The 25,942-nt window shown below is 39.7% G+C and overlaps 1 protein-coding gene across 1 annotated transcript in view; it reads left to right on the top strand.

Moving 5' to 3' along the window:
- The window catches only part of OPHN1 (oligophrenin 1), a 606,300-nt gene that overhangs the window by 486,798 nt on the left and 93,560 nt on the right, over positions 1-25,942 (top strand). The window contains exon 19 of the mRNA XM_029240840.1: positions 1,748-1,907. Coding sequence (XP_029096673.1) covers positions 1,748-1,907 — 160 coding nt within the window. The remainder of the gene's footprint in view (positions 1-1,747; positions 1,908-25,942) is intronic.

Here is a 25,942-nt window from a genome sequence, read left to right as displayed (position 1 = left end):
GGTTTAGCCATTCTGGATCTCGGTGGCAGCATGGAGTTGCTTTTCCATTTTAACATCTGAAATATTCTGTCACTAAAGAATAAAGGTTAATTGCAGAAGTATTTAAACTGTTAAAAGGGATCCATCACCAGTCCAGCAATACCAAAGGCCTGTGAATAGTTGCTGTTCATTATCATCTGAATGGCACCCAGCCTTTGTCATGGGCTTAACAGACTTCATTAGGATTTGTCTAAGGATTCTGTCCCTGTCAATTACCTTGTTAGTGACAGGAGCCTGCCTATTAATGGGGTCAGTCTCTCAAGGGACTTGACCTGGGCAGGTTTTGAAAATTAGTGTTTGTGGCGGGCTGTTTCATTCCCTTATCTCCCCACTCCCACAGCCAAACTGACCAAAGCGCTGTACACCTTTTACTTAGCTGCCTCCAGTACTACATGAAAGAGTGCTAGAGGCTCTCAGTTCTATTAAAAATAATTAATTAGTATCTGCTCTGTGTGAGGCACACACACTTGGAAGTTGTTTACCACCTAGTAGGAAAGGCAGATAAGAAACAGAAAATTGCAATATATTTGACTTGCCAATGGTGTCAATCAAGATGAGGACAGTGGGCTGTGAGAGCCCTGAAGGAGATGTCACCTAAAGTGAATCTCAAAGGATAGACATTCTTTGGATCTAGGAGGATGGAGACATTCTAAACAGAGGGAATGGCATGAGCAAAGATACGGAGATCTGAAACAGCATGATATAGCCAGAAAACTTCATCTAAGCAGTGTAGTATATAAGAGTGTCAGACATCAGCAGTGCCTAGATGGAGGCTCCTGGAGAGGTCATTATAACAGCAGATACTTCTAATGGAATATTTCCAGGATACCATGCTAAAGCAATTTAGCTCTATTTATTTCACAACCGTCTGAGGTAGATACTATTTTTGCAAGTGGGAAAACTGAAGCCCAGAGAAGTTAGGTCAGCAACATTCACTGTTGCACGGCTAATGGGTGGCAGAGTTGGGATTCAAACCCAGGTCAGCGTCAGAGCCCAAGCTGTGCATTGGGATTGGAAATATGTGTCAAGTTACTGAAGACTTTAATTGCTACTTTGAAGAGGATTGGCAGTGTCCTATAAGTGATAGGAAGCTACTTAAGGTAATTTAAATAAGGAAAGTGACTAGGGACCAGAAAATTTGGGATTAGAGGCCCTTCTCTAATCAGGCTAACTGACTGTGGCTTCAGCCAAATCTCTTTCCTTCTTTGGACCTCTGTTTTCTCATCTGGAATGTGAGGACAATGAAAAAGTGCTAATCTTAAGGATCTCTTTTGGCTCTTTGAGTTTTTTGCCTCTCTAGCTAGGGCTGGGGAAGAGACTAGATTCCTGACTGGTGAGACTGGTAGGCACTTTCTCTATGTGCTTTGTTCTTTATATATGCTTTATACATGCTGTACCTCTTGCCCTGGAATACCTTCTTGCTTCCCTCCTGTCTTTCCAAATACTATAGCCATCCGCCCCTCTTCTCATGACTTCTACAGTGCTACAAACTAAGTTAGCTATGGCTCAGTTTGGCCCCTAATTATATGCTATCTTGTATTCTTTGCTAGTTGCTTCCTTTGTAATCTTTTCTTCCCATATATATTTTGGGCCTCTCCTCTTCTTCTACTTTTTAGTTTCTCTTACCCCCTAAAGCATCTAACACAGTCTTGGTTACAATGGGGTCTTGGAGAAAATCTTGTTAATCATTTTCTTTCTCTTCTGGCAGTGTGTGTGAGCACAGCAAAGAGAATCTTATGACCCCCTCTAACATGGGGGTGATCTTTGGGCCCACTCTCATGAGAGCTCAGGAGGACACTGTGGCTGCCATGATGAACATCAAATTCCAGAACATTGTGGTGGAAATCCTAATTGAGCACTTTGTCAAGGTATGTATTTCCTATCTTTACCATCACTCCTCCAACCATGTGACACTTTCCCCTAGCCAATTTTTAGAGTTGTGTCTTCTCTCTGGCTCAAGTTATAATGGAAGGAAATTCCATATGACACAATGACATTTAGTAGCATTTCTGACCCTGTGAAATTCATTCGTTCAGCAAACATTGCTTGAGCATGCAACTATTTTATTATCAGACCCCATGCAAGATGGTATAGAAGAAAAATATCATTGTACATGCCTTTAAGGAGTTAATAGTACAATATGGAGACAACCATGTAAACAAAGGAAAATGATAGATATAAAAGTGGTATATGTACAATTAAACCATAAAGAAAGCAATACTTATTAAAACCCCATAACATTCTAAAGAATTTAAGGTGTTATATTTATATGGTCTGTAAAATATGAGGTAGTGTACATTGTAATTAGATCAAATGAAAAATCATGATACAGATAGAAAATGAACCCAGGAATGAGGCTAGACAAGAAATATTTAATGACAAGTCCTATACACTTGCTAGGGACGGTCCTACATTTGACTCTAGGCTTTCTAGCAGCCAATGCCATCCTAGCAGAACATAATTCAATACAAACTTTTCTTCAGGGGGAGGGGACTGGTGATATAGTCCAGGTGGTATGCACAGTTCAAGCTCTTCCACTTACTAGCTGTATTAGGTAAGATACAGGTTAGGCTGCTAAGATACCACAGTGGCTCCAACACAAGAGACATTTATTTCTTGGTTTGGAACAGTTCAGCAAGGTGGTCCAGGCCTGATACGGTGACTTGACAAAGGCTAGAACCCAGCTTACTTCTTTGTTGTTGTTCCATCATCCCTAAGGTGCTGCTTCATCTGCATGACCAAATATCTTCTACATTATATCAATTGGGAAGTATGAAAGAAAGAAAGCTGAGGATATAACCCTTTCCTTTAAGGCAATGACCTGGAAGTCACACATATCACTTTTATTTACATACCATTTATCAGAATTTAATCTCATGGTCAGATCTAGCTATAAGAAAAGCAGAAAAATTTAGTTTTTGTTTGGGGCAACCATGTGCCTAGCTAAGACTTTAGTTCTTTTACTAAAAGAAGGAGAGAATGGATATTGGAGAACAATTGACATTCTCTGCCATATTATCTGTGTTACATTGAGCAATGTAACTTCTCTGATAGTCATTGTGTTTCAGCTGAAATGTGAAGATGATAATAAACACATGCTATGTGAGAGTTACATGCCCATGGCCATTTTGCTAGTGAGAGAGCTAGAATTTAAATCCATGTACGTGGCTCAGAGTTGAAGTACTTAATCACTATACAGTGCTGCCTTACCAATCATTTTGGTACAGTGATATTATTGGGTATATACAGGACACTTTGGGATTATCAAGGATGGGTACTTGCAGAGAAGTACAACCTATGTCAATACTTAAAGTGGGAAAGAAAGGGAAATAGGGAAAAGAAATTTCAAGAAGATGGTTCAGCATGAACAAAGGCCCAAGGACCTAAAGCCCCAAACCATTTTATATTGTTGGAACATGAAATGGAAATAGGAGTGGCAAGAGATGTGACTGGAGGCAGACGGTGGCCATGTTCTAAAAGGACTAGGCTTTGTCTAGTTAAGGAGTTTGGAATGTTTGAAATTGTTCTTGCAGGCTTGGGAAAGCCTTGCTTCAAATTAAAGTAGTATGATGAATAGAGTTAAATTTGGGTGACTGTGTGGATGGGGCTCTACTTCATACATATAAGAAATACAGAATGGGAAAATTTTAGAAAGATGGAGCAAAAGCTCAGTTTGGGGCAGATTGGATTTGAGATTTCTGGAATATATCGAGAGAGCAATATCTAGGAAGTAGTTGACTATGAATCCAAAGCAGGGATTGGCGAACTTTTTATTGAAGAACCATATAATAAATATTCTAGGCTTCGCAGGTCATAGATGTGTGTCACAACTACTCAACTCCACCTTTGTATTGGGAAAGCAGCCATAGATAACATAAACAAATGAATGTTCTAATAAAACTTTATTGACAAAACTGGCAGCAGACCTGTGGGCTGTAATTTTCTGACTCTTGGTCTATAGCCCAGATATCATTTACTGATTAACTGATTAGTTCATTCATTCAGAAAATATGTTTTGAGTATCCACATTTGCCAGGTACTGTTTTAGGCATGGGGATACAGCCCTCATGTAATTTAGAAAAACAGTATCAATATAACTAAAATATATAATATATTAAATGGTAATGAGCATTAAGATGAACAGTAAAGCAGAAAAGGGGAATAGGAAGGGTTGAGAAGTGGTTTTCACATTTTAAATACAGTGGCCAGGAAGACCTCATTGAGAAGGACTTTTGAGCAGAGACCCATAGGAAATAAAGGAATTGTTCATTCAGATATCTGGGGGAAAATCATTCTAGGCTGAAGAAATGGTAAGTGGAAAATCCCTGAGGCAGAAATGTGTATATCATGTTCATGGTACAAAAAGGAGGCCAGAAGGATTAATCAAAAGAGGAAACAGAAGAAGATGGTTCAGAGAGGAAATGGAGAGGGAAAGCTAAATAGATCCTATAGGGCCTTAGAACCCATTGGAAGGATTTTGACTTTACTATCTGAGTAGAATGAGGTTTTTGACTAGAGAAATGACCTGATTTGACTTATATTTAATAGGACTATTCTGGATGCTGTGTGGATAATAGCTGTAGGGGAACAAGGGTAGACACAAAGAGTCTAATTAAGAGCCTGTTTCAATAATGCAATTAAGAAATGGTTTATACCTTGGATGACGGTGGTAACAGTGGATATGGTGAGAAAGTGGTCAGATTCTAAATAATTTTGAAGGCAGAGCTGACAGGACTTGCTAACAAATCATGTGGAATGTGGGAGAGAGAGAGGAGCCATGGATAACTTCAAGGTTTTATATCAGAGCAACTAGAAGGATGAAGTTTCCATTTACTGTGATGGATAGGCTGAGGGAGAAGAAGATTTGAAAAAAAGAGCAGGAGTTCAGTTTGGGACAAGTTAAGATAGATATGCCTATGAGACATCTGAGGTCAGAGAATAAAACAGGATTAGGGAAATAAAGTTGGCCTTCCATAGCATAGAGGCAGTGGTTAAAACCATGCAAGTCTTGCCTAGGGATACTTGTAGCAAGACAATAAATGTTAGACCAAAGATTGAAATCTAGGGAGTGCCAATGTTTTAAGGGCCATTAGAAAAGACCACAAAACAGATCAAGAAAGAATGTTCAGTAACATGAGAATGAGGAGATAGGGGAGCCATAGACTCCTGGAGAGGAGATAGTTTTTGGAAGAAAGAGTGGACAGTGGTTTCCGTTTCCCAAGACAAGTCATCGAGGACAGGAACTGAAAAGTATTTACTGCTTTAAGTGTTTTTTTAAAATTTTTAAATATAAGCAATACATATACATGGTAAAAATTTCCAACCATGAAGGAATTAGAATGAAAAATAATTCCACCCTTTACTTATTCTCAACTCCTAGTTCCAAACGTCATTTCAATAATTTCTTCTTTGTCATTCCGGCAAAGAAAAACAATACATATATATACATACACATGCATTAATATATTTGATAGATTTTAATATGCATATTTTATTTCTCTACTGAGAAAGCCTAAAAACCCTAGACATTATATATAAAAGCAACACAAAACAGAAAAAGCCTCACAGACTTAGAGAACAAACTTATGGTTACCAGGGGGGAAGGGTTGGGGGGGGAGGGATAGATTGTTTTGGGGGGGTTTTTTTGCGGTACGCGGGCCTCTCACTCTTGTGGCCTCTCCCATTGCGGAGCACAGGCTCTGGACACGGAGGCTCAGCGGCCATGGCTCACGGGCCCAGCTGCTCCGCAGCATGTGGGATCTTCCCAGACCGGGGCACGAACCCGTGTCCCCTGCATCAGCAGGCGGACTCTCAACCACTGCGCCACCAGGGAAGCCCGCAGATTGGGAGTTTAAGATTGACATGTACACACTGCTATATTTAAAATAGATAACCAACAAGGGCCTACTGTATAGCACAGGGAATGCTGCTCAATATTCTGTAATAACCTAAATGGGAGAAGAATTTGGAAAAGAATAGATTACGTGTATATGTATAACTGAATCACTTTGCTATACACCTGAAACTAATGCAACATTATTAATCAAGTATGCTCTGATATAAGATAAAAATATAAAAAAGAAAACTTAAAAAAAAACAAAAAATGAGGACTCTGAAACATGAAGGGAACAAGGCACACCAGACCATGTACGGACCTTGGGACCTGAGGAATGACATGGCCACAAGTCATCAGGGTTTTGATTTTGCCTCATGTCTTCCATATTGGGTAGTGTAGAAGCTGACAACCTAAGAACACCAACAGGTACAGTCAAAAGAGGTCCCAGCAAAAGCCTGCTCTCTCTGTCCAAAGGAACTGGAAAGGAACAGCCTAATGACAAAAAAATTTAGATAATAACCCCTTCACCACAAAATGCCACCAAAAACTTGAGGCCTCACCCCCACCCTCAGAAAATGCTGAGTGGAAAGACTAGACTTCTATCTTTGCCAGTCTGTAACAAGGCACCTCAACCAACCTCTTCCTGCCCCATGTGGTTGTGTCAAGGAGGCCAAGTGGGGAACCAGACTTTCATCCTCACCTGCGGTAATGAGATACCTTCCCCCACTCCCTATGGTGTCAGTGGAGACCACATAAAGCACCTGGACTCCCATGACCATTTAGCACTGGAGTAGTGTCAGAGGAGGCCTGGCAGAAATACAGGACTTTACCGTTACTCTGTGGTAGTAAGCCTACTACACTGTGGTATCAGTTGAGAGGAGACCATGTGGGGAACCATAATGAGACTCGCTTCTTCTCCAGCCAGAGTGGTATCAGCAGGGCCTAGTGAGGAGCCTAAACTCCTTCATTTGCCTAGCACTGACAAGGTAGTGTTTCCTTCCCTACCTACTCCTAACAAGGAGTCTTTCCTTCCCTTTGGGATGTCAGTGGAGGCCAAGGGGAAAATCTGGACTTCCACTCCATCCTCGCAGTAATAAGGTAGTGCACCTCCTCCCCTGCAGTGGCACTGTCAAAAGAGGTCTGCTCTAACAGAAGGTATAAGTAAGAATGAGATTCTCATAATACCCAAAATGTGCAGGCTTTAGTTGAAAATTATTTGTCATACCAAGAACAAGGAATATCTCAACATGAATGAGAAAAGACCATCAAAAGACATCAACATCCAGATGACACAGATGTTAATTATCTGACAAGAATTTTAAAGCAGCCATCATAAAAATGCTACAATGCACGATTAGGAATACATTTGAAACAGATGGAAAAATTTCAGCAAAGTTATAGAAAATTTCTGCAGAGAAATACACAGACTCGGCAAAGAAATAGAAGATATAAAGAAGAAACAAGTGAAAAATATAGAACTGAAAAATGCCATAAGTGAAATTTTAAAATTCAGTGGATGTACTCAACAATACAATAGAGAGGACAGGAGAAAGAAACAGTGAACTTATAGAATAACACAAATTATGCAATCCGAGCAACAGACTACTAAGAGAATTTGTTACAGCAGACCTATCCTAAAATAATGGCTAAAGGAAGTTCTTTAAAGAAAAAGGGCACAATTAAAGAAGGGATCTTGGAATAGCAGGACAGAAGAAAGAACAACAGAAAGACCAAAATTATGAATAAACATCATAGACTTTTATTCTCCCATTTAGATTCCTCAATTACATTTCTTTTTTTTTAACATCTTTATTGGAGTATAATTGCTTTACAATGTTGTGTGAGTTGCTGCTCTATAACAAAGTGGATCAGCTATATGTATGCATATATCCCCATATCTCCTCCCTCTTGCATCTCCCTCCCACACTCCATATCCCACCGCTCTAGGTGGACACAAAGCACGGAGCTGATATCCCTGTGCTATGTGGCTGCTTCCCACTACTAGTTGTTTTACATTTGGTAGTGTATATATGTCCATGCCACTCTCTCACTTCATCCCAGCTTACCCTTCCCCCTCCCCACGTCCTCAAGTCCATTTTCTACCTCTGCATCTTTATTCCTGTCCTGCCCCTAGGTTCATCAGAACCATATACATATTTTTAGGATTCCATATATATGTGTTAGCATATGGTATTTATTTTTCTCTTTCTGACTTCACTGTGTATGACAGTCTCTAGGTCCATCCACCTCACTACGAATAACTCAATTTTGTTTCTTTTTATGGCTGAGGAATATTCCATTGTATATATATGTGCCACATCTTCTTTATCCATTCATCTGTCGATGGGCCCTTAGGTTGCTTCCATGCCCTGACTATTGTAAATAGAGCTGCAGTGAATATTGTAGTACATGACTCTTTCTGAATTATGCTTTTCTCAGGGTATATGCCCAGTAGTGAGATTGCTGGGTCGTATGGAATTTCTATTTTTAGTTTTTTAAGGAACCTCCATACTGTTCTCCATACTGGCTGTATCAATTTACATTCCCAACAACAGTGCAAGAGATTTCCCTTTTCTCCACACCCACTCCAGCATTTACTGTTTGTAGATTTTTTGATGATGGCCATTCTGACTGGTGTGAGATACTATCTCATTGTAGTTTTGATTTGCATTTCTCTAATGATTAATGATGTTGAACATTCTTTCATGTGTTTGTTGGCAATCTGTATAAATTCTTTGGAGAAATGTCTATTGAGGTCTTCTGCCCATTTTTGGATTGAGTTGTTTCTTTGATATTGAGCTGCTTATATATCTTGGAGATTAATCCTTTGTTAGTTGCTTCGTTTGCAAATATTTTCTCCCATTCTAAGGGTTCTCTTTTGGTCTTGTTTCCTTTGCTGTGCAAAAGCTTTTAAGTTTCATTAGGTCCCATTTGTTTATTTTTGTTTTTATTTCCATTTCTCTAGGAGGTGGTTCAAAAAGGATCTTGCTGTGATTTATGTCATAGAGTGTTCTGCCTATGCTTTCCTCTAAGAGTTTGATGGTGTCTGACCTTACATTTAGGTCTTTAATCCATTTTGAGTTTATTTTTGTGTATGGTGTTTGGGACTGTTCTAATTTCATTCTTTTCCATTTAGCTGTCCAGTTTTCCCAGCACCATTTATTGAAGAGACTGTCTTTTCTCCACTGTATATTCTTGCCTCCTTTAAAAAGATTAGGTGACCATATGTGCGTGGGTTTATATCTGGGCTTTCTATCCTGCTCCATTGATCCATATTTCTTTTTGTGCCAGTACCATACTGTCTTGATTACTGTAGCTTTGTAACATTTAGTCTGAACTCAGGGAGCCTGATTGGTGCAGCTCCGTTTTTCTTTCTCAAGATTCCTTTGGCTATTCGGGGACTTTTGTGTTTCCGTACAAGTTGTACAATTATTTGTTCTACTTCTGTGAAAAATGCCATTGGTAGATTGATAGAGATTGCATTGAATCTGTAGATTGCTGTGGGTAATAGAGTCATTTTCACAATGTTGATTCTTCCAATCCAAGAACATGGTATATCTCTCAAACTGTTTGTATCATCTTTAATTTCTTTCATCAGTGTATTATAGTTTTCTGCATACAGGTCTTTGGTCTCTTTAGGTAGGTTTATGCCTAGGTATCTTATTCTTTTCGTTGCAATGGTAAATGGGAGTGTTTCCTTAACTTCTCTTTCAGATTTTTCATCATGAGTGTATAGGAATTCAAGAGATATCTGTGCCTTAATTGTGTGTCCTGCTACTTTACCAAATTCATTGGTCAGCTCCAGTAGTTTTCTGGTAGCATCTTTAGGATATTCTATGTATAGTACCATGTCATCTACAAACAGTGACAGCTTTACTTCTTCTTTTCCAATTTGGATTCCTTTTATTTCTTTTTCTTCTCTGATTGCTGTGGCTTAAACTTCCAAAACTACTAGTGGTGAGAGTGGGCAAACTTGTCTTCTTCCTGATCATAATGGAAATGTTTTCAGTTTTTCACCATTGACAATGATGTTGGCTGTGGGTTTGTCATATATGGCCTTTATTATGTTGAGGTAAGTTCCCTCTATGGCTACTTTCTGGAGGGGTTTTATCATAAATGGGTGTTGTATTTTGTCAAAAGCTTTTTCTGCATCTATTGAGATGATCATATGGTTTTTCTCCTTCAGTTGTTTAATATGGTGTATCACATTGATTAATTTGCATATATTGAAGAATCCTTGCATTCCTGGGATGAACCCCACTTGATTATGGGGTATGATCCTTTTAATGTGCTTTTGGATTCTGTTTGCTGGTATTTGGTTGAGGATTTTTGCATCTATGTTCATCAGTGATATTGGCCTGTAGTTTTCTTTCTTTGTGACACATTTATCTGGCTTTGGTATCAGCGTGATGGTGGCCTCGTAGAATGAGTTTGGGAGTGTTACTCCCTCTGCTATATTTTGGAAGAGTTTGAGAAGTATAGGTGTTAGCCCTTCTCTAAATGTTTGGGAGAATTTGCTGGTGAAGCCATCGGTCCTGGGTTTTTGTTTGTTGGAAGATTTTTAATCACAGTCTCAATTTCAGTGCTTGTGATTCATCTGTTTATATTTTCTATTTCTTCCTGCTGCAGTCTCAGAAGGTTGTGCTTTTCTAAGAATTTGTCCATTTCTTCCAGGTTGTCCATTTTATTGGCACACGGGTGCTTGTAGTAATCCATCATGATCCTTTGTATTTCTGCAATGTCAGTTGTTACTTCTCCTTTTTCATTTCTAATTCTATTGATTTGAGTCTTCTCCCTTTTTTTCTTGATAAGGCTGGCTAATGGTTTATCAATTTTGCTTATCTCCTCAAAGAACCAGCTTTTAGTTTTATTGACCTTTGCTATCATTTCCTTCAGTTCTTTTTCATTTATTTCTCATCTGATGTTTTTGATATCTTTCCTTCTGCTAACTTTGGGCGTTTTTTTTGTTCTTCTTCCTCTAATTGCTTTAAGTGTAAGGTTAGGTTTTTTATTTGAGATATTTCTTGTTTCTTGAGGTAGGCTTGTATTGCTATAAACTTCCCTGTTAGAACTGCTTTTGCTGCATCCCATAGGTTTTGGGTCATCGTGTTTTCATTGTCATTTGTTTCTAGGTATTTTTTGATTTCCTCTTTGATTTCTTCCCTGATCTCTTGGTTATCTAGTAGTGTATTGTTTAGCCTCCATGTGTTTGTATTTTTTACAGATTTTTTCCTGTAATTGATATCTAGTCTCATATTATTGTGGTGGGAAAAGATACTTGATATGATTTCAATTTTCTTTAATTTACTGGGTCTTGATTTGTGACCCAAGATATGATCTATCATGGAGAATGTTCCACAAGCACTTGAGAAGAATGTGTATTCTATTGGTTTTGGATGGGATGTCCTATAAATATCAATTAAGTCCATCTTGTTTAATGTATCATTTAAATTTTGTGTTTCCTTATTCATTTTCATTTTGAATGATCTGTCCATTGGTGAAAGTGGGGTGTTAAAGTTCCCTAATATTATTGTGTTACTGTTGATTTCCCCTTTTATGGCTGTTAGCATTTGCCTTATGTCTGGAGGTGTTCCTATGTTGGGTGCATAAATGATTACAATTGTTATATCTTCTTCTTGGATTGATCCCTTGATCATTATGTAGTGTCTTTCTTTGTTTCTTGTATTAGTCTTTAGTTTAAAGTCTATTTTGTCTGATGTGAGAATTGCTACTCCAACTTTCTTTTGATTTCCATTTGCATGAATATCTTTTTCCATCCCCTCGCTTTCAGTCTGCATATGTCCCTGGGTCTGAAGTGGGTCTCTCTTAGACAGTATATATATATGGGTCTTGTTTTTGTATCCATTCAGCCAGTCTGTGTCTTTTGGTTGGAGCATTTAGTCCATTTACATTTAAGGTAGTTATTCATATGTATATTCCTATGACCATTTTCTTAATTGTTTTGGGTTTGTTATTGTAGATTATTTGCTTCTCTTATTTTTTCTGCCTAGAGGAGTTCCCTTCTCATTTGTTGTAAACCTGGTTTGGTGGTGCTGAATTCTCTTACTTTTGCCTGTCTGTAAAGCTTTTAATTTCTCCATCAAATTTGAATGAGATCCTTGCTGGGTAGAGTAATCTTGGTTGTAGGTTTTTCTCCTTCATCACTTTCAATATGTCCTGCCACTCCATTCTGGCTTGCAGAGTTTCTGCTGAAAGATCAGCTGTTAACATTATGCGGATTCCCCTGTATGTTATTTGCTGCTTTTCCCTTGTCTCCATTACGTTTGATGCTTAGAGCAAAAAATAAATTTTTCCAACTTTATTGAGATGAAGCAAAAATTATGGTATGATCTGATGTGGTTCTCAGTGTATGTGAAGAAAACGCTTAAGACAGTGGTATTAATGGAGCATAAAAAACTTCAAATGAAGAGAGATTTAAATACATTTCACCAATGACATGAAATGTTGACACTAGTAGCCTATGATAAGTTATGTATATACAGTGTAATACCTAAAACAACCACTAAAAACCTTTAAAAAGTGATGCACTCAGAACAGATATATCAAATTGGAATTCTAAGAAATGTTTAAGAAATCATAGCTATCCTAAATGTTTATGCACTAAACCAAAAAATATATATACTTTAAATTAGATGATACAAAAACTTGTGGAACTGATATGAGAAATACAAAATTCATAATTGTACTTGGAGACTTTAGCAACCTTCTCTCTCAAGAACTGAAAATGCAACTAGACAGAAAATCAGAAATATAAGAAATCAAGGGCTTCCCTGGTGGCGCAGTGGTTGAAAGTCCGCCTGCTGATGCAGGGGACATGGGTTCATGCCCCAGTTCGGGAAGATCCCACATGCCACAGAGCAGCTAGGCCTGTGGGCCATGGCTGCTGAGCCTGCGCGTCCGGAGCCTGTGCTCTGCAGCGGGAGAGGCCACAACAGTGAGAGGCCTGCATACCGCAAAAAAAAAAAAAAAAAAAAAAAAATAAGAAATCAAGAGCAGCATCAACCAACAGGATCTGATCAACATTGATATAATACTACACCCAACAGCAGTAAAATATACATGATTTTTAAGTGGCCATGGGGCACATACCAAGGTAGTCAATATTCTAGTCTATAAAATGAACTTCAAAAATGTTTACAAATTGAAATCATGCATGTGTTTTCTCTGACTGCAATGGAATCAAACTAGAAAACAATAACAGAAAGGCAACATGAAGCTTGGCAGAAAAAATGGTGGTGTTAGAGAGTCCAGCTTCTCTGTCCCCCCACAAGAACAATGATTGGATAGCTATCCATGAACAAAAACACCTCTAGGAGGCTTCTATAGTCTCCTTCGGAAGTTTTAGAAACACACTGGAGCAACAACAACAACAAAAAGAGGAGAGAAGGAAGAAGTTGCATTTTGTTTACATCATCCCCATCCTTCAAGTCAACATTGTTTAGTGCCAAGAAGGAACTTCCCAGCTAGGAAAAGTTCCTCTTGCCTGGAAGGGAAGAAGGGAGTGAATGACCAACTTCTCCAGCCTCTCAGGGCAGTATGTAAATGTCCCACTTCAGTTTCGCACCACCCAGACCAGCAAAGCTGAGATGTGTACAGCTGGCTAGGAACAAAGATGAAAAGTAGTGGCTGTTATTAGCAGACATGCAGTGGGACTGATTAAAGTCCACAGAGACCTGCTCTGCAGACAAACTCAGCAGATTTCACCACTGATGAAGCCAGTGGCCAGCACAGCTGCTATGAGCCCACTGTAGGTCTTGACCAGCTTTTTCCCCACAGGTATTCATGTTCCCTAATGGCAGCCAACTGAGTCCATCTCCACTCTCTCCACCCAATCACCCCTGATGGTGCCTAGGAACCACCCTGGCAGCCATCCAAAATCTCTGCAGCTGCACAAGTGTAAAAGACAAGCTGCCCAAGACCCTCCCCACCCCCACTGGAGCCCACGACCCATGCCCGCAGGCAGTGTGGGCCTCTGCAGCTGTGTGAGTAAGGCTGGTTTAGGACAGCAACCTACAGACACTAGGCTCACCACCACTACTCTGCTAGTAGTGGGCTAGCCTACCCAGCTGTGCGCCTGCACACCACTGGCCTGGCAACCATCTTTGGCATCTACCACAGCACACACATCCTGGGGGGAGAGCGTGCAGCCATGGATGACAACCACTTGTGCACCTGGCTCAGGCTCTGCCTTCTGTCACTGACCAGCACCACTGCCACCCATAACTAGCCCCTCCAGCTGTGTGCCTGCGTGCTCCCAGCCCAACTCCCACCACCAGCCACTGCGGTGTGAATGCCCAGGAGGAGATTATGCAGCTGCAGGAGTGTACACTAACAGCCAGGGACCCCACAGCTGCATATGGGCTCAGATCAGGCCATGCATTCTGTCACTGGTGAACACAACAGCACTCACCATTCCATCTCTGCACCTGCACACCTCTAACAACTCTGTCACCAGCCTCCTTTGAAGTCTGCATACCTGGGGAGAGAGTTTGCAGCCATAGAAGGTCATTCTGACATCCAGGGCCTCTGCAGCTGCCAGTGTGCTCATAGTTGGCCCTGACCTTTGCTACCTGCCCTAGTTCCCATCACTATAGGTCTGTCTGCAACTAGCCCTTATAAACAGGCACCTGCAGTTGGCCCCTATAGCTGAGTGTCTGTACACCACCAACTCCAGCCACCACAGCTGCCTGCACTGGTCCCTAGCTTTTGGACCTGGAGGTGCCACTTAGGACCTCAACAGCCCTTGCAACTATGTTGAACCCCCACAGTACCCACCAAGGACCATGCAGTTGATGATACTGTGGACCCCAGTAGCCTGAGCCAAAGAGAAATCATGCCCCCATGGTGCCTGACACATGCTTCAAAACTTAGCACCCTGTGCTACCAGACTGAGGGTTGTAGCACAACTCAGCATGCCCCCACTCACAGGAGAAAGGCTTCCCTTACTGAAGTCAATCCATAAAGTCTGGAAGTTGTGACTGCTTCTTCAAATGAGCAGACATGTATGAAAGGCTACACAGAATCATGAAGAATCTGAGAAACATGTCTCCACCAAAGGAATATGGTAAACCTCCAAGAGTTGGCCCCAAAGAAGTGGAGATCAGGAATTGCCTGATAAAGAATTCAAAATAATTGTTCTATAGTGCCCAGAGAGCTACAAGAGAAAACAGTCAAATAATTTAACAAATCAGGGAAACAATATGAGAACAAAATGAGAAGTTCAATGAAGAGATAGAAACATAAAAAAGAAACAAATTTTGGGGCTGAAGAATATAATGACTGAATTGAAGAATTCAATCGAGAGCTTCAACAGCAGACTTCAACATGCAGAAGAGAGAATTAATGAGCTAGAAGACAGACCAATTGAACTTATCCAATGAGAGGAGCAAAATTTTTTTAAAGTATGAAAAGTAATGAAGAAAGCCTACAGGACTTATGAAACAATCTCAAGAAAAATAATGTACTAATGATTGGAGTCCCAGAAGGAGCAAAGAGGGAGAAATGGATTTAAAGTTTATTTAAAGAAATAATGGCTGACAACTTCTTACACCTGGGGAGAGATTTGGACGTCCATGTTCATGAAGGTAACAGATCACCTTGAAATTTCAATCCACGACAGTATTCTCCAAGACACATAATTAAAAAAACTGTCTAAAACCTAAGATAAAGGATTTTAAAAACAGCAAAAGAAAAGAAATTCTCTCATACAAGGAAATGCCCATAAGGCTGTCAGTGGATTTCTCAGCAGAGGCCAAAAGATAATGGGATGATATATTCACAGTGCTAAAAGAAAGAAACTGCCAACCAAAAATACTTCACTCAAGAAAGTTGTCCTTCAGAATTGAAGGCAAAGTAAAGATTTTTCCTAATAAACAAAAGCTGAGGGAATTCTTCATCACTAAGCATGCCTTAAATGCTGAAAAGATTTATTCAGGCTGAAACAAAGGATGCTAATTGGTAACATAAAGACATTTATATGAAAATATACAATGCACTGGTAAAGGTGAGCATATAGTCAGATTCGTAATACCCTAACACTGTAATATGGTGATGTGTGAACTACTTAATTCTAGTACAAAGGTTAAAGGACAAAAGTACTAAAAATAGCTATAGCTTCAACCATTTGTTAATGGATAACAATATAAAGAGCTGTAAATGGTGACATCAAAAACATAAAAGGGGGAGTGGAGTAAAAAGTATTTCCATGAGATCAAACTTAAATTGTTAGTGTAAAATAAACTGTTATATAAGATGATTTATGTAAAATTCATGGGTAACCTTACAAAACAAAAACTTGCAGTAGATTCAGAAAAGATAAAGAGAAGGGAATCGGGGGGACAAGAGGGAAGATGCCGGAAGAGTAAGACGCGGAGATCACCTTCCTCCCCACAGATACATTAGAAATACATCTACACGTGGAACAACTCCTACAGAATGCCCACTGAGCACTGGCAGAAGACCTCAGACCTCCCAAAAGGCAAGAAACTGCCCATGTACCTGAGTAGGGCAAAAGAAAAAATAAACAGAGACATAAGAATAGGGACGGGACCTGCACCAGTGGGGAGGGCGCTGTGAAGGAGGAAAGGTTTCCACACACTAGGAAGCACCTTCATGGGCGGAGACTGCGGGTGGCGGAGGGGGGGAGCTTCAGAGCCACGGAGGAGAGCGCAGCAACATGGTGAGGAGGACAAAGCGGAGAGATTCCCGCCCAGAGGATCGGTGCCCACTGGCACTCACCAGCCCGAGAGGCTTGTCTGCTCACCCGCTGCAGCGGGCGGGGGCTGGGAGCTGAGGCTTGGGTTTCAGTCGGATCACAGGGAGAGGACTGGTTGCGGGAACACAGCCTGAAGGGGTTAGTGCACCAAAGCTAGCCAGGAGGGAGTCCGGGGAAAAGTCTGGAATTGCCGAAGAGACAAGACTTTTTTTTCCCTCTTTGTCTCCTGCTGCGCGAGGAGAGGGGATTAAGAGTGCTGCTTAAAGGAGCTCCAGAGGCGGGCGTGAGCCGTTGCTAACAGCGCAGACCACAGAGACGGGCATGAGATGCTAAGGCCGCAGCTGCCACCACCAAGAAGCCTGTGAGTGAGCACAGGTCACTATCCACACCTCCCCTCCCGGGAGCCTGTGCAGCCCACCACTGAGAGGGTCCCGTGATCCAGAGACAACTTCCTCAGGAGAACACATGGCATGCCTCAGGCTGCTGCAACGTCCTGCCGGCCTCTGCTGCTGCAGGCTCGCCCTGCACTCTGTGCCACTCCCTCCCCACGGGCTGAGTGAGCCAGAGCCCCAGAAGCAGCTGCTCCTTTAACCCTCTCCTGTCTGAGTGAAGAACAGATGCCCTGAGGTGAACTATATGGAGAGGCGAGGCCAAATCCAAAGCTGAGTCCCGGGAGCTGTCTGAAGAAAGAAGAGAAAGGGAAATTTTTCCATGCAGCCACAGGAGCAGCGGATTAAAGCTCCACAATCAACTTGATGTACTCTGCATAGGCGGAATACATGAATAGGCAGCAAATCATCCCAAATTGAGGAGGTGGACTTTGAGTGCAAGATATATTATTTTATCCCCTTTTCCTCTTTTTGTGAGTGTGTATGTGCATGCTTCTGTGTCAGATTTTGTCTGTACAGCTTTGCTTTCACCATTTGTCCTGGGATTCTGTCTGTACGATTTTATTTTTACTTAAAAAAATTATTTTCTTAATAATAATTTTTTATTTTAATAACTTCATTTTATTTTATTTTATCCTCTTTCTTTCTTTCCACTTTTTCCCCCTTTTATTCTGAGCAATGTGAATGAAAGGCTCTTGGTGCTGCATCCAGGAGTCAGTGCTGTGCCTCTGAGGGGGGTGAGCCAACTTCAGGACACTGGTCCACAAAAGAGCTCCCAGCTCCATGTAATATCAAATGGTGAAAATCTCCCAGAGATCGCCATCTCAACACCAACACCCAGGTTCACTCAACGACCAGCAAGCTACAGTGCTGGACACCCTATGCCAAACAACTAGCAAGACAGGAACACAATACCACCCATTAGCAGAGAGGCTGCCTAACATCATAATAAGGCCACAGACACCACAAAACACACCACCAGACATGGACCTGTGCACCAGAAAAATGAGATCCAGCCTCATCCACCAGAACACAGGCACTACTCCCCACCACCAGGAAGCCTACACAACCCACTGAACCAACTTTAGCCACTGGTGACAGACACCAAAAACAACGGGAACCATGAACCTGCAGCCTGCAAAAAGGAGACCCCAAGCACAGTAAGATAAGCAAAATGAGAAGACAGAAAAACACACAACAGATGAAGGAGCAAGATAAAAACCCACCACACCTACCAAATGAAGAGGAAATAGGCAGTGTACCTGAAAAACAATTCAGAATAAAAATAGTAAAGGTGATCCAAAATCTTGGAAATAGAATAGAGAAAATGCAAGAAACATTAAACAAGGAACTAGAAGAATTAAAGATGAAACAAGCAACGAAGAACAACACAATAAATGAAATTAAAAATACTCTAGAAGGGATCAATAGCAGAATAACTGAGGCAGAAGAACGGATAAGTGACCTGGAAGATAAAATAGTGGAAATAACTACTGCAGAGCAGAATAAAGCAAAAAGAATGAAAATAACTGAGGACAGTCTCAGAGACCTCTGGGACAAAATTAAACGAAAAGACATTCAAATTATATGGATCCCAGAAGAAGAAGAGTGAAAGAAAGGGACTGAGAAAATATTTGAAGATATTATAGTTGAAAATTTCCCTAAAATGTGAAAGGAAATAGTTAATCAAATCCAGGAAGCACAGAGAGTCCCGTAAAGCATAAATCCAAGGAGAAACACACCAAGACAAATATTAATCAAACTGTCAAAACTTAAATACAAAGAAAATATATTAAAAGCAGCATGAGAAAAATAACACACAAGGGAATGCCCATAAGGTTAACAGCTGATCTTTCAGCAGAAACTCTGCAAGCCAGAAGGGACTGGCAGGACGTATTTAAAGTAATGAAGGAGGAAAATCTACAATCAAGATTACTCTACCCAGCAAGAATCCCATTCAGATTAGATGGAGAAATTAAAACCTTTACAGACAAGCAAGAGCTGAGAAAGTTTAGCACCACCAAACCAGCTTAACAACAAATGCTAAAGGAACTTCTCTAGGCAAGAAACACAAGAGAAGGAAAGACCTACAAAAACGAACCCAAAACAATTAAGAAAATGGGAATAGGAACATACACATCGATAATACCTTAAATGTAAGGGATTAAATGTTTCCACCAAAAGACAGAGAATGGCTGAATGGATACAAAAACAAGACCCATATATATGCCATCTACAAGAGACCCACTTCAGACATAGGGACACATACAGACTGACAGTGAGGGGATGGAAAAAGATATTCCATGCAAATGGAAACCAAAAGAAAGCTGCAGTAGCAATTCTCATATCAGAAAAAATAGACTGTAAAATACAGACTATTACAAGAGACAGAAAAGAACACTACATAATGATCAAGGGATCGATCCAAGAAGAAGATATAACAATTGTAAATATTTATGCACGCAAAATAGGAGCACCTCAATATATGAGGCAAATACTAATGGCCATAAAAGGGGAAATCGGCAGTAACGCATTCATAGTAGGGGATTTTAACACCCCACTTTCACGAAGGACAGATCATCCAAAATGAAAATACATAAGGAAACACAAGCTTTAAATGATACATTAAACAAGATGGACTTAATTTATATTTATAGGACATTCCATCCCAAAACAACAGGATACACATTTTTCTCAAGTGCTCATGGAACATTCTACAGGATAGATCATATATTGGGTCACAAATCAAGCCTTGGTAAATTTAAGAAAATTGAAATTGTATCAAGTATCTTTTCCGACCACCACACTATGAGACTAGATATCAATTACAGGAAAAGATCTGTAAAAAATAAAAATACATGGAGGCTAAACAATACAGTACTTAATAACGAAGTGATCACTGAAGAAATCAAAGAGGAAGTCAAAAGACACCTAGAAACAAGTGACAATAGAGACACAACGACTCAAAACCTATGGGATGCAGCAAAAGCAGTTCTAAGAGGGAAGTTTATAGCAATACAATCCTACCTTAAGAAACAAGAAACATCTCGAATAAACAACCTAACCTTGCACCTAAAGCAATTAGAGAAAGAAGAACAGAAACAGCCCAAAGTTAGCAGAAGGAAAGTAATCATAAAGATCAGATCAGAAATAAATGAAAAAGAAATGAAGGAATCGATAGCAAAGATCAATAAAACTAAAAGCTGGTTCTTTGAGAAGATAAACAAAATTGATAAACCATTAGCCAGACTCATCAATTTAAAAAGGGAGAAGACTCAAATCAATAGAATTAGAAATGAAAAAGGAGAAGTAACAACTGACACTGCATAAATAGAAAAGATCATGAAAGATTAAGACAAGGAACTCTATGTCAATAAAATGGACAACCCAGAAGAAATGGACAAATTCTTAGAAATGCACAACCTGCCAAGACTGAATCAGGAAGAAATAGAAAATATGAACTGACCAATCACAAGCATTGAAATTGAAGCTGTGATTTAAAGTCTTCCAACAAACAAAAGCCCAGGACCAGATGGCTTCACAGGCGAATTCTATCAAGCATTTAGAGAAGAGCTAACACCTATAATTCTCAAAATCTTCCAAAATATAGCAGAAGGAGGAACACTCCCAAACTCATTCTGTGAGGCCACCATCACCCTGATGCCAAAACCATACAAGTATTTCAGAAAGAAAGAAAACTACAGGCCAATATCACTGATGAACATAGATTTAAAAATCCTCCGAAAAATACAAGCAAACAGAATCCAACAGCACATTAAAGTGATCATACACCATGATCAAGTGGGGTTTATTCCAGGAATGCAAGGATTCTTCAGTATACACAAATCAATCAACATGATACACCATATTAACAAATTGAAGGAGAAAAACCATATGATCATCTCAACAGATGCAGAAAAAGCTTTTGGCAAAATTCAACACCCATTTATGATAAAAATCCTCCCAAAAGTAGGCGTAGAGAGAACTTTCCTCAACATAATAAAGGCCATATATGACAGACCCACAGCCAACATCATCCTCCATGGTGAAAAACTGAAAGCATTTCCAGTAAGATCAGGAAAAAGACAAGGTTGCACACTCTCACCACTTATTCAACATAGTTTTGGAAATTTTAGCCACAGCAATGAGAGAAGAAAAGGAAATAAAAGGAATCCAAACGGAAAAGAAGAAGTAAAGCTGTCACTGTTTGTAGATGACGTGATACTATACATAGAGAATCCTAAAAATGCTACCAGAAAACTACTAGAGCTAATCAATGAATCTGGTAAAGTAGCAGGATACAAAATTAATGCACAGAAATCTCTGGCATTCCTAAACACTAATGATGAGAAATGTGAAAGTGAAAGCAAGAAAACACTCCCATTTACCATTGCAACACAAAGAATAAAATATTTAGGAATAAACCTACCTAAGAAGACAAAAGACCTGTATGCAGAATATTATAAGACACTGATGAAAGAAAGATGATGCAAATAGATGGAGAGATATACCATGTTCTTGGATTGGAAGAATCAACATTGTGAAAGTGAATCTACTACCCAAAGCAATCTACAGATTCAATGCAATCCCTATCAAACTACCACTGGCATTTTTCACAGAAGTAGAACAAATAATTTCACAATTTGTATGGAAACACAAATGCCCCCGAATAGCCAAAGCAATCTTGAGAACGAAAAACGGAGCTGGAGGAATCAGGCTCCCTGACTTCAGACTATACCTCAAAGCTACAGTAATCAAGACCGTATGGCACTGGCACCAAAACAGAAATGTAGATCAATGGAACAGGATAGAAAGCCCAGAGATAAACCCACGCACATATGGTCACCTTATCTTTGATAAAGGAGGCAGGAATGTAAAGCGGAGAAAGGACAGCCTCTTCACTAAGTGGTGCTGGGAAAGCTGGACAGGTACATGTAAAAGTATGAGATTAGAACAGTCCCTAACACCATACACAAAAATAAGCTCAAAATGGATTAAAGACCTAAATGTAAGGCCAGAAACTATCGAACTCTTAGAGGAAAACATAGGCAGAACACTCTATGATATAAATCACAGCAAGATCCTTTTTTGACCCGCCTCCTAGAGGAATGGAAATAAAAACAAAAATAAACAAATGCGCCCTAATGAAACTTCAAAGCTTTTTCACAGCAAAGGAAACCATAAAGAAGACCAAAAGACAACCCTCAGAATGGGAGAAAATATTTGCAAATAAAGCAACTGACAAAGGATTAATCTCCAAAATTCATAAGCAGCACATGCAGCTCAATAACAAAAAATCAAAAAACCTAATTGAAAAATGGTCAGAAGACCTATATAGACATTTCTCCAAAGGAGATATGCAGATTGCCAAGAAACACATGAAAGAATTCTCACCATCATTAATCATTAGAGAAATGCAAATCAAAACAACGAGATATCATCTCACACCAGTCAGAATGGCCATCATCAAAAATCTAGAAACAATAAATACTGGAGAGGGGGTGGAGAAAAGGGAACACTCTTGCACTGCTGGTGGGAATGTGTTGGTACAGCCACTATGGAGAACAGTATGGAGGTTCCTTAAAAAGCTACAAATAGAATTACCATATGACCCAGCAATCCCACTACTGGGCATATACCCTGAGAAAACCGTAATTCAAAAAGAGTCATGTACCAAAATGTTCATTGCAGCTCTATTTACAATAGCCAGGAGATGGAAGCAACCTACGTGTCAATCATCGGATGAATGGATAAAGAAGATGTGGCACGTATATACAATGGAATATTACTCAGCCATAAAAAGAAACAAAATTGAGTTATTTGTAGTTAGGTGGATGGACCTAGAGTCAGTCATACAGAGTGAAGTAAGTCAGAAAGAGAAAGACAAATACCATATGCTAACACATACATATGGAATTTATGAAAAAAAAATGTCATGAAGAACCTAGGGGTAAGACAGGAATAAAGACACAGACCTACCGGAGAACGGACTTGAGGATATGGGGAGGGGGCAGGGTGAGCTGTGACAGGGCGAGAGAGAGGCATGGGCATATATACACTACCAAACGTAGATAGCTAGTGGGAAGCAGCCGCATGGCACAGGGATATCGGCTCGGTGCTTTGTGACCACCTGGAGGGGTGGGATATGGAGGGTGGGAGGGAGGGAGATGCAAGAGGGAAGAGATATGGGAACATATGTATATGTATAACTGATTCACTTTGTTATAAAGCAGAAACTAACACACCATTGTAAAGCAATTATACCCCAATAAAGATGTTAAAAAAAAAAAAAGACACAGACCTACTAGAGAATGGACCTGAGGATATGGTGAGGGGGAAGGGTAAGCTGTGACAACGTGAGAGTGGCATGTACATATATACACTACCAAACGTAAAATAAATAGCTAGTGGGAAGCAGCCACAATGCACAGGGAGATCAGCTCAGTGCCTTGTGACCACCTGTAGTGGTGGGATAGAGAGGGTGGGAGGGAGGGAGACGCAAGAGGGAAGAGATATGGAAACATATGTATATGTAAAACTGATTCACTTTGTTATAAAGCAGAAACTAAGACACCATTGTAAAGTAATTGTACTCCAATAAAGATGAAAAAAAAAAAAAGAGAAGGGAATCAAAACATACCACTGTGGAAAATCAGTGTACAAAGGAGGGCCACAAAGAAAGCAAGAAAGAAAATTAGAACTAGAAAACAGCCAAAAAACAATAAGATGGCATTAGTTAAGTCCTTACCTCTCAGTAATTACTCTAAATGCTAATAGAATTCTTCAATCAAAAGGCATAGAGTGGCTGGATAGATTAAAAAAAATAAGACCCCACTATATGCTGACTAAAGGAGATTCACTTCAGCTTTACAGACACACACAAGCTCAAAGTGAAAGGAGGATAAAAGATATTCCACGCAAATAGGAACCAAAAGAGAGCATGAGTACCTTATACTTATATCAGACAAAATAGACTTTAAACCAGAAATGTTAAAAAAAAAGGGCAAAGATGGTCATTATATAATCATAAGGGAGTCAATTCATCAAGAATATATAACAATTATGAATAAATTTGCACCCAAGAGTGGAGCACCTAAATATATTAAGCAAACACTGACAAATCTAAAGAGAGAAACAGAGAAAAATACAATAGTAGAGGACTTTACCTCACTTTCAACAATGGATATATCGTCCAGGCAGAATATAAACAAGGAAATGTTGAGCTTGAACCATACTTTAGGCCAAATGGAACTAACAGATATATATAGGCATTCCTTGGAGGTATTGTGGGTTCAGTTACAGACCACTGCAATAAAGTGAATATTGCAATAGAGTGAGTCACACAAACTTTTTGTTTCCCAGTGCATGTAAGTTATGTTTACACTATACTGTAGTCCATTAAGTGTGTGATAAAATTATGTCTAAAAAATGTACATACCTTAATTTAAAAATTATTTATTGCTAACAAATACTAACCATCGTCTGAGCCTTCAGCAAGTTGTAATCTTTTGGCTAGTGGAAGATCTTGCCTCGATGTTGATGGCTGATGACTGATCAGGGTGTTGGTTGCTGAAGACTGGGGTGGCTATGGCAATTCCTTAACATTATGACAACAGTGGAGTTTGCCACATCAATTGACTCTTCCTTTCACAAACGATTTCTCTGTAGCATGAAGTGCTGCTTGATAGCACTTTACCCACCTTAGAACTTCTTTCAAAATTGGAGTCAATCCTCTCAAAACCAGCCACTGCTTCATCAACTAAGCTTATTTGTAATATTCTAAATCCTTTGTGGTCATTTCAACAATATTCACAGCATCTTCACCAGGAGTAGATTCCATCTTCAGAAATTACTTTCTTTGTTCATCCATAACAAGCAACTCCCATCCATTAAAGTTTTATCATGAGAATGCAGCTATTCAGTCACATCTTCAGGCTCCAGTTCTAATTTTAGTTCTCTTGCTATTTCTATCAAATCTGCAGTTCCTCCTCCAATGAAGTGTTGAACCCCTCAAAGTCATCCATGAGGGTTGGAATGAACTTCTTTCAAACTCCTGTTAACGTTGATATTTTGACCTCTTCTCATGAATCACAAATGTTCTTAATGGCATCTAGAGTGGTGAATTATTTCCAGAAGGTTTTCATTTACTTTGCCTGGATCCGTCAGAGGAATCCCTATCTATGTCAACTATAGCCTCATGAAATCTATTTCTTAAATCATGAGACTTGAAAGTTGAAGTTACTCTTTAATCCATGGGCTTCAGAATGAAGGTTGTATTAGCAGGCATGAAAACATTAATGTCATTATACATCTCCATCAGAGCTCTTGGGTAACCAGGTGCATTGTTAATGAGCAGTCATATTTTGAAAGGAATCTTTTATTCTGAGCAGTAGGTCTCAACAGTAGGCTTAAAATATTCAGTAAACTATGTTGTAAACAGAGAGTAGATTTAGCATAATTCTTAAGAGCCCTAGGATTTTCAGAATGGTAAATGAACATTGGCTTCAACTTAAAGTCACCAGCTGCATTCACCCCTAACAAAAGACTCGGCCTGTCCTTTGAAGCTTCAAAGCCAGGCATTGACTTCTCCTCTCTAGCTGTGAAAGTCCTGGATGGCATCTTCTTCCAACATGACTGTTTTGTGTATATTGAAAATCTGTTGTTTAGTGTAACCACCTTCATTCTCTCAGCTATATCTTCTGGATAACTCACTGCAGCTTCTACATCAGCCCTTGAAACTTGATGTTTCACCTTGCCCTTTTATGTCATGGAAACAGTTCCTTTCCTTAAACCTCACAAACCAACCTCTGATAGCTTCAAACTTTTCTTCTAGAGCTTCCTCACCTCTCTTAGCCTTCTCAGAATTGAAGAGTTTGGACTTTGCTTTGGACTAGGCTTTGGCTAAAGGGAATTTTGTGGCTGGTTTGATCTTTTACTTAAACC

This window comes from Monodon monoceros, unplaced genomic scaffold (genome assembly GCF_005190385.1).
Source record: "Monodon monoceros isolate NGI ecotype Baffin Bay Population unplaced genomic scaffold, NGI_Narwhal_1 Super_Scaffold_22, whole genome shotgun sequence".
Classification (NCBI taxonomy): Eukaryota; Metazoa; Chordata; class Mammalia; order Artiodactyla; family Monodontidae; genus Monodon; species Monodon monoceros.
This window is presented reverse-complemented; position numbering and strand designations above follow the sequence as displayed.